Source organism: Gopherus flavomarginatus, chromosome 3 (genome assembly GCF_025201925.1).
Source record: "Gopherus flavomarginatus isolate rGopFla2 chromosome 3, rGopFla2.mat.asm, whole genome shotgun sequence".
NCBI classification, from domain to species: Eukaryota; Metazoa; Chordata; order Testudines; family Testudinidae; genus Gopherus; species Gopherus flavomarginatus.
The window spans coordinates 45,155,746-45,169,096 of record NC_066619.1 but is presented as its reverse complement, the minus strand read 5'-3'; the positions used below and the strand labels follow the sequence as shown (position 1 = coordinate 45,169,096).

Below are 13,351 nucleotides of genomic sequence, written 5' to 3'. Positions count from 1 at the left end.
TAGCTGAGAGCCCTTGTCTCTGGAGCTTGCTTCCTCTAACATTCTGCCAGAACTCAAATTGACAAGCTTCATATATTGTGCTAGAAAGAGAGATCTGACTGATCATTTAATCTTTTTGTCATTTAGTATATAACACAGGTGAGATCTCAATGAGCAATGGGACACCAGTGGATTGAGTCAGTAACTAAAGCCTAAGGATACAATAGCGTATATTTTAACAGAAAGTACTTATCTACAGCTGTGATAAGTGCAAAGTTAATGAATAAATAAAAATAAAGTTTGTCAATGGTGTTTAAAAAAAGCTGTAAGAGTGCTTGTGAATAACCTGACACAAACCATGTGTATCCAACAAAGAGAAGAGGTTATTATGAGTGACCAGTTTTTTCACTCTTTCAGAATCTATTAAAAAGAGCTAATTTTTTTTAAAAATATTAAAAATACTATGAGTTATTCCTTTTAGACAGGAAAATACAACAAAGAATTTACAGGATTAAAAATTAGTTTATTTCATTACTGGGCTCTTTGCACAGTCAATTGGAGACTAGGCCATCTTAGGAGAGGGTGTCTGGTACTTTAGAAACAAAGGTAAAAAGTAATTAGTTTGTGGTGTAGGTAAAAAATATAGTGTACACAATATATGCCATTTGGATAAGATAAGAGATCCAAAGTGTTGAAGATATTCTAAGTGTTTTAGGCCGGTGCTTAGTAAAGTAGCATTCAAGGATGGCACAGTAACAACAGTGATGGACAGTGGTGTTAAAGCATGATTATCCAGCATGGAATGTGTGAGGATTTGTGGGTAACTGTAACTGGTGTTTTTTTCCCAATTAGACTAAAGCTTTACAGAGCAGGGGGGCTGCATTTGAAACACAATAGTAGACATGCTACCGTACAGAGTCAGTCTTAGCATTATCTGGTAGGGAGAAAATAGTTCAATGCAAGAGGAAGAAGGATTTAAATAAGATCTATGAAAACAAAAGCTAGCAGCAGCTGGTGGTTGTTTAAACTGGCACAGATGATGTGATAAAGCATAAAGCTTAATGGACATTTTTAAAGTTCGAAAGTAGAATTCTAGCGAGAGTGTATAAAAACATGCAACATACAGGTAAAGGGCCTAATCCTACAATGAAAAAATCCTTACTTGCACTAAATAGTCCTAATAAAGCCAGAGAAGCTGCTCAAGTGGGTAAAGTGATGCATGTTGTTGTTTCCAGGATCAGGGTCAGTGCTACAATGTAGTGTTTCTATCAGAAACTAGTTATCCTTTTAAATCTGTTGTAAAGTTCTGATAGCAACAGTCTCCATAAAACTCCAGCAAAGTCATGGTGCCTTACTTTTCACACCATTTAATCAAAGCCAGGTATTGCAGTTATTCTTTTATTTCTGGAAACAATGAGATTAACAAGTAGTGTCAGAACCCTGTAATAAGGACAGTGCAAGACATCATGTCCTTCGTCGGCATGAATAAACCAGTTGTTTTTATAAACTCCTGTGCTGTGTGCTCTAGCTTTTGGAACTATACCTTGTGAAATTATCTTCCTGACTGACATCTATTTTTTCTATTGCCATTTAGAACTAATATCTTCTTATAAAGCAGTGATGGTATTTGGAAAGGATGTGTCATATCTTTGAGAAAAACTATTGGTGATGCAAACTATTATGATGCAAGTTACCAGACCTTCATTTGTAGGATTCCCTGTGGAGTCTGGTACACATGTGGAATTAAAGTTTAATCACAGGAAAAGAACATCAGTTAGCTGTTCAGGCACTGCTGTTTCTGGGCTCCTTCCATTAACTGGCTCATATAGATAAAAGGACTTCAGACTCCCAGCCTCAAATACTCAGAAAACAAAAGATAACCAGACATTATATTGTTGTAACTATTTCCTGTACCTTTTGGAGTCGATTATTTTTAAGGATAAAATCTCAGACGGCAAGTGAACTGGGGGACCAATACAAGGTTCTGGAGAATTGCCATTAAAATAACATTTTTTTGGATGTATTCCTGGTTTCATCACATGAAATAATCTTGAATTCAAGATTAATCTTTAATTCCTGGAGACTGCTAGGACAGGAGTCGGCAACCTTTCAAAAGTGCTGTGCCGCGTCTTCGTTCATTCACTCTAACTTAAGGTTTCGCGTGCAGTAATACATTTTGATGTTTTTAGAAGGTCTCTTTCTATACATCTATAATATATAACTAAACGATTGTTGTATGTAAAGTAAATAAGGTTTTTAAAATGTTTAAGAAGCTTCACTTAAAATGCAGAGCCCCCCGAACCAGTGGCCAGGATCCATGCAGTGCAAGTGCCACTGAAAATCAGCTCGCGTGCCGCCTTCTGCACCCGTGCCATATGTTGCCTACCCCTGCTCTAGGACAATCCCGGAGGGTTGGCAAACCTACTTGCAATTAAAAGGAGACAAAGCCAGGAAGATGGTGAGAGGCAGTATAGCAGGGTCAAAGGCTGCCCTCAGCGTGAAGGAAGCTGGAGAAGTGGATTGAGGAGTCTAACTTGAGTAGTGGACTGATCTGAGTAGGTGAGAGGTTCCGCTAGCCAGCATGGAGAAGGAGCTGCCTGGCAGCCAGTGGGTGGGATGTGGCAGGGCCCAGAGGGGACTGTCACAGTGGTGTAACTAAGTTTGTAAGTATAGGTACTCTAGACCCACCTACTAAAGTAAATGGGAGTTGGAGAGTGTATTTTCTTTTTGTTTGTTTCAGTATTTTTTTTAGCCTCTCTCAAATAGGTCAGCACCTTCTGATTAGGTGAGGGGAGGAGAAAGAAACAAGGTGTAGAGTATACAAAGGCCTCGTGCAATCAGTAGGCTGTGTACTGGATGGGTAAAGATGTTACCCTACCACACCACACTAGAATGTGGGCACAAAGTAGTATGGGCCCAGGAAATTCACCACTAGGGTTGACGTTTTAAGTAAAAGGGCTCGAAATGAACAAACTGGTGGATGCCTCTCTTACCGCTCACTGCAAGCGTAAAATAGCAAGAACAGCAGTAAGATGCTCCCTGATAATGAAATTACCACAGTACATTGGGTCGGTCTGACGTATTGTCCTGCACAGCAATGCCAGGATTCCTGCTGCAGTTTCCTTTTCCTGTCTACCAGCTAATCTGAATTGGGCTGGTGCCAACACTGCCTTCTCTCACCCATGGTATTTGGGTCATGTGCAGCTCTGAGGATCTTTACCATTTTTTCAAACCCAGAGGGACCTGTTCAGGGCACAAGACCCATGGCCGTCTTTCCCTCCATGGGTGCTGCTCTCCATGAGGAAGGAAGAGCTTTCAGGTGTGGGCTGTGGAAATACTCTGACATCTGGGAGCTCCTTCCTCAAAATAACCAGCACTGGTGAGAGCAGTGGAGGCAAGTCAGACCCCTTGGTCTCCCTTTTTCCTTGCTAAATGGGGAACAAAATCAGCAGCCATGGCCGGCTTTAGGCCAATTCAACCAATCCCCCTGAATTGGGCACCGTGCCCAAGCCCCAGTACAGTGTACTGGCAAGAGCCGGTGCGCTGTACTGGGGTGGCCTGCCTTCCCTAGCGGGCAATTTAAAGGGCCTGGGGCTCCCAGGAGGGGCTGGAGCCCCAGGCTCTTTAAATTGCCACCAGAGCCCCACTGCTGGAGCTCTGGGGTAGGGCTCTGGGGCCTATTTAAAAAGTCTGGGGCTCCCACTGCTTCTACCGCCCTGGCCCTTTAAATAGCCACCGGAGCCCCATTGCTTCCCCAGGGCTCCCTTGGCTATTTAAAGGGCTGTGGCAGTAGAAGCAGGGGAGCCCCGGACCCTTTAAATAGCCCTCCAAGCCCTGGGGTAGAGGGGGCAGGCTTCAGCTGACTCTGCCACCCTAGTCCTTTAAATAGCCCCTGGAGCCCTGCCACTTCCCCAGGGCTCCCACGGCTATTTAAAGGGCCGCGGCGGTAGAAGCGGGGGAGACCTGGGCCCTTTAAATAACCCCCAAACCCCGGGCTGCTGCTGCTACTATCCTGGTGGGGGAGGGAGGAGGAGGAGGCACTCACCCGCTTCATCTGCACCCCTTTCCCGCAGCCAGCGCCTCCTGCACCCCCTGCCTTCACCAGCCGTGCACCCCCCTGCCCTGCCTGCATCAGCTCCTGTCTGCAGCCAGCCCCGCACCCCATGCCCAGCCCACAGCCAGTCCCTGCCTGCAGCCAGCCCCGCAACCCCTGCCTGGCCTGCAGCCAGCCCATCTCCAGCCAGCCCCTGCCACACCCCCTGCCCTACCCGCACCAGCCCCTGTCTGCAGACAGCCCCTCACCCCCTGCCCTGCCCGCAACCAGCCCCGTCTCTAGCTAGCCCCGCACCAGCCACCGTCCCCAGCCAGCCTTGCACCCCCTGCCCTGTCTCCAGCCTGCCCTGCATCTCCTTTCCGTGGCCAGCTCGTCTCCAGCCAGTCCCTGCCACACCCTCTGAGCCAACCCCTGCTGCACCCCCCTGCCTGAAGCCAGCCAGTCCCGCACTCTTCTGTCTCCAGCCCTGCCAACCCATGCTGCACCCTCCTCTGGCCCTGCCTGAAGCCAGCCAGCCCACCCCACAACCCCTTGTCTCCAGCCAGCCCAGCACCCCTTGCCCTGCCTGCAGCCAGACCCTATCTCCAGCCAGCCCCATCTCCAATGGTGCCCTGCAGTTCCCAGGGCAGTAACCCTGCACACCTGCTTCAATGAGGGGGGCAGGGAGCAGCTGGGACCCACACGTGCACATCCTAGGGTGACCAGACAGCAAGTGTGAAAAATCGGGATGGGGGTGGGGGGTAATAGGATCCTATATAAGAAAAAGACCCAAAAGTCGGGACTGTCCCTATAAAATCTGGACATCTGGTCACCCTAGCGCACCCCCAGGGAATGGTGGGGACCCACACGTAAAACAGAGCTCATTTCTAGTTCAGGCCCATCTTTTTAAAAAAGAATTTAGGTTGGTTTAACAAACATCCGTATTTTCCTGGATGTGTCAGGCTTTTAGGTTCTTAAATCACCATCCAGGAGGAAAATACGGATGTATGGTAACCCTATTGGTACAAAAAATGCATACTGTGGCACATCCCTTAAATCAGAACTTCTTATAGGAAACCAGTTGCTAAGAAATGAAACGCTTTTTTTTTTTTTACACTTTTTTTTTTTTTTTTAGTCATCCCTGCTGGGGCCCCTCTGAAAATGTTCTAAATGGGTCCCACACTAAAGCCGGCCCAGTCAGCAGCAGCCAGGAGGAGCTCACAGGAAGTGTCCTATGGAAATCCCTCGCTGGGCTCATTCCCCAAAGACATACTAACTGCACCTGATGGTTCAGGGAGGAAGGCAGAGGCTTCCAGCTTCCCATATATCTCACTCATACGTCACCCAACCCCCTAGGGGATCAGGCCCAGTGAACTCCACTCTGCCTCTCCACAAAGGTAGCAGGAGCTCTGCACCCTGGGGCTCTGAATACTTGTTTTGCTCATTGTGTAGCCGTTGTTTGTGGTCATTCAGCTTCCCAGCCTCACTCTCATCTCCATTTCCTTCTAACCTTCACTCTTCTCTCCCATTTCCATCTCCCTCCCAGGCAGATTTGCTCTTTCTCCACCCACTCCCCTCCTCTTACTGCAACAATCCCCTCTTCTTCCCCAATGAGTGTCTCCACCCCCAACTTCATTTACACACCTTTATGATGTAAATAAATCAGTGACATTTATAAAACAAGCTGTTCCATTTTCACAAATGTGTTTGAAAGTGTTTTCCTTTCCAGTGTGTATTGAAAACAAATTTCAAAACCTCAAAAGTTGCTGTAAAACAGAATTGTCATGCTATGATCAGTTCTGCCTGGAATGTGTGCTATTTGGTGACAGGCATGACACACAACTGCTTTTGCTGAGTACTTTTGAACAAGGGGAGTGGGGGCTGTATGCTTCTAGTTTTTGGAGTTTAAGGTTTTCTGTAGACCAGGGGTAGGCACACGAGCTGATTTTCAGTGGCACTCATGCTGTCTGGATCCTGGCCACTAGTCTGGGGGGGGCTCTGCATTTTAATTTAATTTTAAATGAAGCTTCTCAAACATTTTAAAAACCTTATTTACTTTACATACAACAATAGTTTAGTTATATATTACAGACTTATAGAAAGAGACCTTCTAAAAACATTAAAATGTATTACTGGCACGCGAAACCTTAAATTACAGTGAATAAATTAAGACTCGGCACACCGCATCTGAAAGGTTGCCGACCCTTGCTGTAGACCATTGTACTTCTTTGATGAATTTTCTTTTCTCCTTGTGCTTTAACATGTCTGTCTTCTACCATATGTTGGAGGGTGTTTTTTAAGTCAATGTGGTTGTAGTTTATCCTTTTTCTCTAATCTCTACTTGCCATCTGTAAACACTCAGTGCTGCTCAGCCTCCTCCTTGTGTCCACTAAGACAATGAGTTCCACCTGGCTCTGATCCTGGAGTCTCGTATATCACAGGTTAGCTCTTTATTCCTATCTGTGTAATTACATTATATTAGCCAGATAAAGGTAGTTCAAAGCATGACTATCTCCCTCTATTCAGTGGAACTAGAATGTTTCAGCTGCAAGTTTGCCTCATCCCATGAAGTAGGCTTTGAGAGTTCATAGTTGCTTCAGTGCGTGTGTTATCTTTTATTGGACCAACTTCTGTTAGTGAGAGAGAGAAGCTTTTGAGCTACACGGAGCTCTTCTTCCGAGCTCTTCTTTGTACTCAATCAGATGGGGCTGGTGACACTGGCAGTTTTCCTTCAGACAGTTGCTAGGTAGGTTACAGGATTTTTAAGGCCTTTTCCATAGCCAGGTGGCTAATGGAGGACATCTTCTGCCGTCTTTGTGGTTTGCTTTGCTCGATGGAAGTTTTTAAGGTATTGGGTATTGAAGAAATGTAGAGGGTTGAACATTTGCTGGTAGTCTTTTCTATTTTCTGCATATTACTATTCAATTTCTTTACTGAAATAAGTTTGTGACTTCATCCTTAATTATTTAATCATTTTAACATTTTTTGCTGCTGTAGTTTATAAAGCTGGAGAGGTAAATTGTTCTGTAGGTTTTTCCTGAAACAATATACTTAAATCACTGATAGAAATGATAGCTATTGGAATTTTATGTACCATAAATATTTTAAAAGTTTCTTTTTAAAATCATGGTTAACCATTTATTGGTATGTTGGAGGACTTACTCAGATAAACTCATGATTTTAGAGGAATATTTTTATTATTTGTAACACCCTGATACACAGAATTGATCTAAATTAGTAAATTAAAGTTCATTAAGTTGGAAGATGAAGAGAACTAAGATGTTGTAATAAACTATGGGCCTGAATCTCCACTGCCTTGTACTTTGAATTAGTCATTTATATCTGTGCAAAATAGGTGCAAAATGCTACCAAATCAGTATGTCAGCATTTACACCAACATAGTACAGGTTTAAATGACTCCACAAGGTATCAGGCATTGGAGAATCAGGCCTTAGATCTTTAGTGATATTGCTGATTTATTTCATGTTTAGATTTTTGCAGAACATTAAGCTTCCTTTAAGTTTTAAAGCCAGACTCTGACTTCACGCTAGCATAAGTGAGAGAAAATTTGAAGTCCTTAGTGTTTTTATACAATCTTACAACATATGACATTATCAATGCCAACAGTATATTTGTCAGACAAAATGTTACATTATTTATGCCTATATTTGTTACAGTACTTAAGAAAAACCGTTTTTCAGATTTAGGTATGTTTGATTTTACTGTAATTGATTTTTATAATGATCCTACCATACTTTTATTTATTATTGTAGTTTAAAGGAGATTATCCATAATGAAGATGTGAAACCCAAGCTACAATGCATCATGTCCGACCCTTCCTTTTCTGTGGTAACAGTTCAAAGTGAAGATAGTGGAATAACATGGGAAACCAGCTCAAGCAGATGTTCCACTCCCTGGGCCTCAGAAGCAAGTGCTACTTCTGATCTTTGTAGTGTTGAAAGTTCATCTGTAGATTCTCCCCCAGGGAAAGTTATCTTTCTCATGGATGAAGGTAAGACTGTCCGGAAAAGGATGTGTAAATCATCAGATAGGACATCAGACTTGAAGAGAGGTCAGGGCAGCAAAAAGAGTGACTTGTCCGGAATGCAGATGCAAGAATTAAGAGATGCTCCCACAAAAGTGCAGGATGCTAAGTTAAATGCTGCTCAACTGGAAACACAAGCTATGGATGCAGAAACTTCAAAAGATAAAGAAGATTTGCTAGACATTACAGGGGAACCAGTGTCAGATGCTTCAATTGCCTCAAAGTTCATGGGTAAAGAAAATAAACTGAAAAAAGGAAGGCCAGCCCTTAATGGAGCTGTAAGAGCTAAAATCCAGAAGTTCAATTCAATTTCAGAAGAAGAAACGCCAAAATTTTTCCAAAAGAAGGGTAGTAAAGATCCAACTGTGCCATCAGATATAAAAAGGAAGCAGAAACAACAGCACAAAGGATTCTTAAATCAAAGCCTTTCCTCACCTTCTTTGGTGCATCTTGAAAAGAATTGCACTGATAGGGGTGATGGTTCACTTCATAATATAAAACATGTCAAAATGAATATTGAATCTAGCAGTTTTTCAAATGATAAAGAAGAGAGAAAAGAGACACAGTCTTCTCCAGCTGAGACTGTACATGAGACATCAGAGCAGTCATTGTCTTTTTCATCATACCTTACTGAGGAAGAAGGGAAACAGGAAATCCACACAAGTTCACCTATGCCCGTAACATCAATATCAGAATGGTCAATATCTGAGCCATCAGATCTTATGGATATAGCAGAGAGAGAAGAAATACAGCCCTTTCCTTCTGAGACTACAAATGTAATCTCAGAACAGCCACTGTCCATTACACCATCTCTTATTGATGAAGGAGAGAACCAGGAAATTCAGCCTAATTCATTTTTGGCCACAAAGACCATTTCAACAGATTGTATTAATGAACCAGAGGGGCAAGCAACTCAACCTTATGTGCCTATATCTACAGAATCTGTCTCTGAACGTTCTAGTTCATCACATACTGGTGAGGAAACAGAGAAGCAAGAAATTCAGTTTTATTCACCTGTGACTACACAGTCGGAGCCTGAACATTCAGTTTTATCTGAAATAAAAAAGCGTGATATTAAACCTTATCCACCTATAACTGCACAATCCGAATGTGAACATCCAGATATATCATATTCCATCGAGGAAGCAGGAAAGCAAGAAATTTATCCTTATTCGCCTGTAATTGCACAACTGGAATCTGAACAACCAGATATATCATACTCTACTTGTGAAACAGAGAAACAAGAAACAGAGCAATTGGAGTCTGAACATTCAGACCAGGAAGATATCCAGCCAAACACTCCCATAATTGCTCAGTCAGAGTCTGAACATTCAGATCTATTCTATTCCATTGAAGAAGCAGAAGAGCAAGAGTCTTATTCACCTGCAGTTGAACAACTGGAGTTTGAAAATGTAGATTTATCATATCCTGTTGATGAAACAGAAACACAAGAAAGTCAATATTATTCACAAGTAACTGCAGAACCAGAGTCTGAGCTTTCAGATTTGTCATATTCCAGCAATGAAGCAGAGAAACAAGCTGCACAAATGGAGTGCGAACATCGAATTTTATCACATTCCATAGAAGAAGCAGAGAATGAAGAAATTCAGCCGTATTTACTTGTACCTGCACAATTCGAGTCTGAACATCTAGTTTTATCTGAAACAGGGAGTGAAGAAATTGAGCATTATTCACCCACAACTCCACAATTGGAATCTGGTCATTTAATTTTATCATATCCTATTGGAGATACAGAAATCCGAGAAAGTCAATGTTATTCACGTGTACCTGCAGGACTGGAGCCTGAACATTCACTTTCACATTATTCAGTTGATGAAGTAATTCCGCAAGAAATTCAATCTTCTTCACCTGTAACTGCACAATCTGTGCCTAAACACTTAGTTTTGTCACATTCCATTGATGATGAAGAAAAGCAAGACATTCAGCCATATAGACCCAAGCCTGCAAAATCAAAGTCTCACTCTTTAGCTTCATCATATGACACTGATGAAGCAGAGATGCGAGAAATTCAGCTACATTCACCTAAAATAGAAAACCTGATGTCTGAACAGTTAGTCACTGTGCCACTAATGCATACTGGTGACAGAGATGGGCAAGAACTTCAAGCTTATTCACTGGGCACACAATACCTGCTGTCAGCACAGTTAACAGCTCCTTCTCCCATCTTCACTGCTGAAAGTGATAAGCAAGAAATACAACCTGATGCACATGAAGTGCCAGACTTGGTTTCAGAAGTGTTGAACTTTTCAGCTGGTTCTATTAATGAAGAAGAGAAGTATGATATTCATTCTTCTTTGCCTGACACAGAATATACGTCACCTGAACAATCAATGGCTGTTTCATCAGACTTTGTTGATGAAACCATGATGCAAGAAAATCAGTCTTATTCAGCTGAAGTAGACAGTTTCCCATCAACACAGTTAAAAACAACCTTAGTTAGGCCTTTTAATGAAACAGAGAATCTAGAAATTCAAGCCTATGCTTTTGAGGAAACTGCTTTGTTGTCAGAAAAGTCAAAAACTGGCTCAGCTGATCCTACAAATAATAACGAAGCAGAGAAGCAAGAAATTCAGTCTTTTCCAAATGAAGCTGAATACTTTGAATCAAAACAATTTCCAGGTAGACTTCAGACAGCACATACAGCCCAAAGTACTAATGAGAATAAATCAGACATGACAATGGTATCTGATTTTGTTTCAAATGAAGCTTCCTGTAATCTCCTATCAGAGCCCATTAATGAAACCCACACACATAATTTATACTCCTCACTACCAGGTAATCCAGTCTCAGATAAAACTGTAAATAATGTAACAGTAACTAGCACTGGAGACCTTTCAACAGCAGAAGAAGTACAGCATTTTTCAAATGTAGAAGCAGGGTCAAAAGAGCCTGAACATTATCTACCGAGAGAAGAGAAATTAACAGAACATGTGAACTCTGCAGAAGAATCCAAATATACTCCAGAACCTGATGAACAAAAAGATATGTTTAATATCATTTCAGAAGGCTATGAGATATTGAACATTCATGCTGTCCCACTCATTTCTTCAGTGGATGAAGAAGAAAGCAAACACATGCCAGATAAACTAGAATACTTAGAAACAAATACTCTCATTAAAACAAAACTGTTTGATTGTGGTGACCATGAAGCATCAGCATATGGAACAGCTACAGAAATTTCAGAAAACTCAGTGACAGATGACACCGGAGTTAAAGATATGGAACAAAAAGAACTTGTTGAAGTAGATGCTCAGGAAATTGTAGAAACAGAGGAGGAAATTTCCACTGTGTCAGAAAATAAAAGTGGCGAAGTTTTGAATCCTAACGAGAGTACCATTGAGATGGATTATTTTGAAAAGTATACTTTGATTGATGACAAATCCCCCACTGAACTATCTTCCTTTGATGCTGTAATGACAAACCCTAAGAAACATACAGAAGAAACCATCTCTTCAACTGGAAATTCTGATGTTAATACTTCAGAAGATGAATTTACTTTACTAGATAATGACTTAGATGAAGCCTTTTATGGAATGATAGAACAAGAAAGCAAGATGCAGTCTCATGCAGATGCTCAGAAATTTTTGACTATGCAAAAATCAATTGACTGTAGTAAAAAAGTGATAAATATAGAAGATGAACAGAAGTTAGCAGGCACACCCTTATTTGATACAGAAGAAGGAGTGTTAGAACGGTCTATGTTGTTTCCCACATCAGTCAGCGCAATTAACCCAGAACTTCTAGAGGAGCCACCTGCACTGGCATTTTTATACAAGGACCTCTATGCAGAAGCAGTGGGAGAAAATGCAAAAGGTGAAAATGAGCCTCCTTCTGATGAAGACAGTGGGAATTCTGATGCATCTTTTCCTAGAAATTCTGACACAGACGATGAAACTGGAATATATTTTGAAAAATACATTCTTAAAGATGATATTCCTTGTAATGCAGCTGGGTCTCAAAAAGATCAAGTTTCAAAAGCTCAGTCTATTAATAAAGACCTGTCAGGCCAACTGAGGGTTTCAGGAGACAAACATAAGGATTTTTATGAGGTAATTGAAAAGGAGCAGCAATCTGTTCATATTTTATCTGAAGAATCCACCAAAACCCAGGTCTTGTCAGAAGGGGAAATTGTGGCGGGAGAGAGAATCCCGTTTATTACTTATATTAAAGTAACAATTTGTCAACCAACTCAGGCAGTTCCTTTTGGAAGCAAGCTTAATGTTTCAGATGCAAGAAATGATCCCACTGGTCAACAAGAAGAAGAAAATGCACCTGCAGCAACACATGAGGAATTGTCAGAGCAAATGAGTCATGAAGAGTCCAGTCAAGTACTGGATTCTGAGGTAATTGCTAATCAAAAAGAAGCATCTGTGCAAGATAAATCAAAGACAGTAACTCCTCAAACAGATGAGCGGAAAGACGAACATGAAATAGCAACAGTTAATAAAATGGATAATTACATGCCTCATGGAAGAACACCTGTTGATGAAAGTGAAAGCAATCAATATGTTCGTACTCCTCAGAAACCAGAGCAATTAATTTCATATTTGAATAATCACCTTCAACCCATGACAAAAGAGGCATATGATTTAGACCATGATCATTTTGAAAGTGTGAACAACGGGGAAAAATATCTATTTGATACAGATGAGCAGACAAATGAAAACAGAGTCCGAGAAAACATTGCCAACAATATAGGAAAGCATAACCTAGAAGTAGTTAAGACTGGCCTTCCAGAACCTGGAGTAAAGTTTGATAAGGCATCAGGTGATTTAAACATACAGCCTTTTAGACGTGATTTCGATAACCTTCCATCAGATTCAACAAGAGAGGAGCAGTGCTTGGAGACTGATGAACATCTTGCTGAGTCAATGGTTTATGAAGTGATTACCCAAGAAGAACTTTTGCAAGATGAAATATCCTCTGAATTGGCACATGAAGATTTATTGTTTGAAGACAGGGAATCGTTTGAGCAGATTAGCTATAGTTATGAATCTGTAAATGAGACAGAGCAAGAGATACCCATTGAACAAGAGGATTCAGGCTTTGTGGTGATGAATTCTGAAAAATCATCACTCGACATATCTGAAAGTGAGAGTCAACAAAAAGAAGTTAAGAAGGCCCATGTTGATACTTATTGCTGCCAGTGCAGGTGCCCAATTTCTGCTATTGACAAGCTTTTTGGGGAGCATGAAGGCCATGATGTGACAACACTGGACACTGCTGTAATGGATATGAAGGTAAGCATCTATTTTAACATTTTCATAATTAAA

The 13,351-nt window shown here is 41.6% G+C and overlaps 1 protein-coding gene across 2 annotated transcripts in view; it reads left to right on the top strand.

The window, feature by feature from the left end:
* LOC127047924 (cardiomyopathy-associated protein 5-like) overlaps window positions 1–13,351 on the top strand; it is a 478,816-nt gene that overhangs the window by 3,706 nt on the left and 461,759 nt on the right. For both annotated transcript variants that reach the window (XR_007773520.1, XM_050946851.1), the window contains exon 2: window positions 7,786–13,318. Coding sequence is in view for 1 of the 2 variants with exons in the window: in XM_050946851.1 (XP_050802808.1) it covers window positions 7,786–13,318 (5,533 nt within the window). In the remaining variant the exon portion in view is untranslated. The remainder of the gene's footprint in view (window positions 1–7,785; window positions 13,319–13,351) is intronic.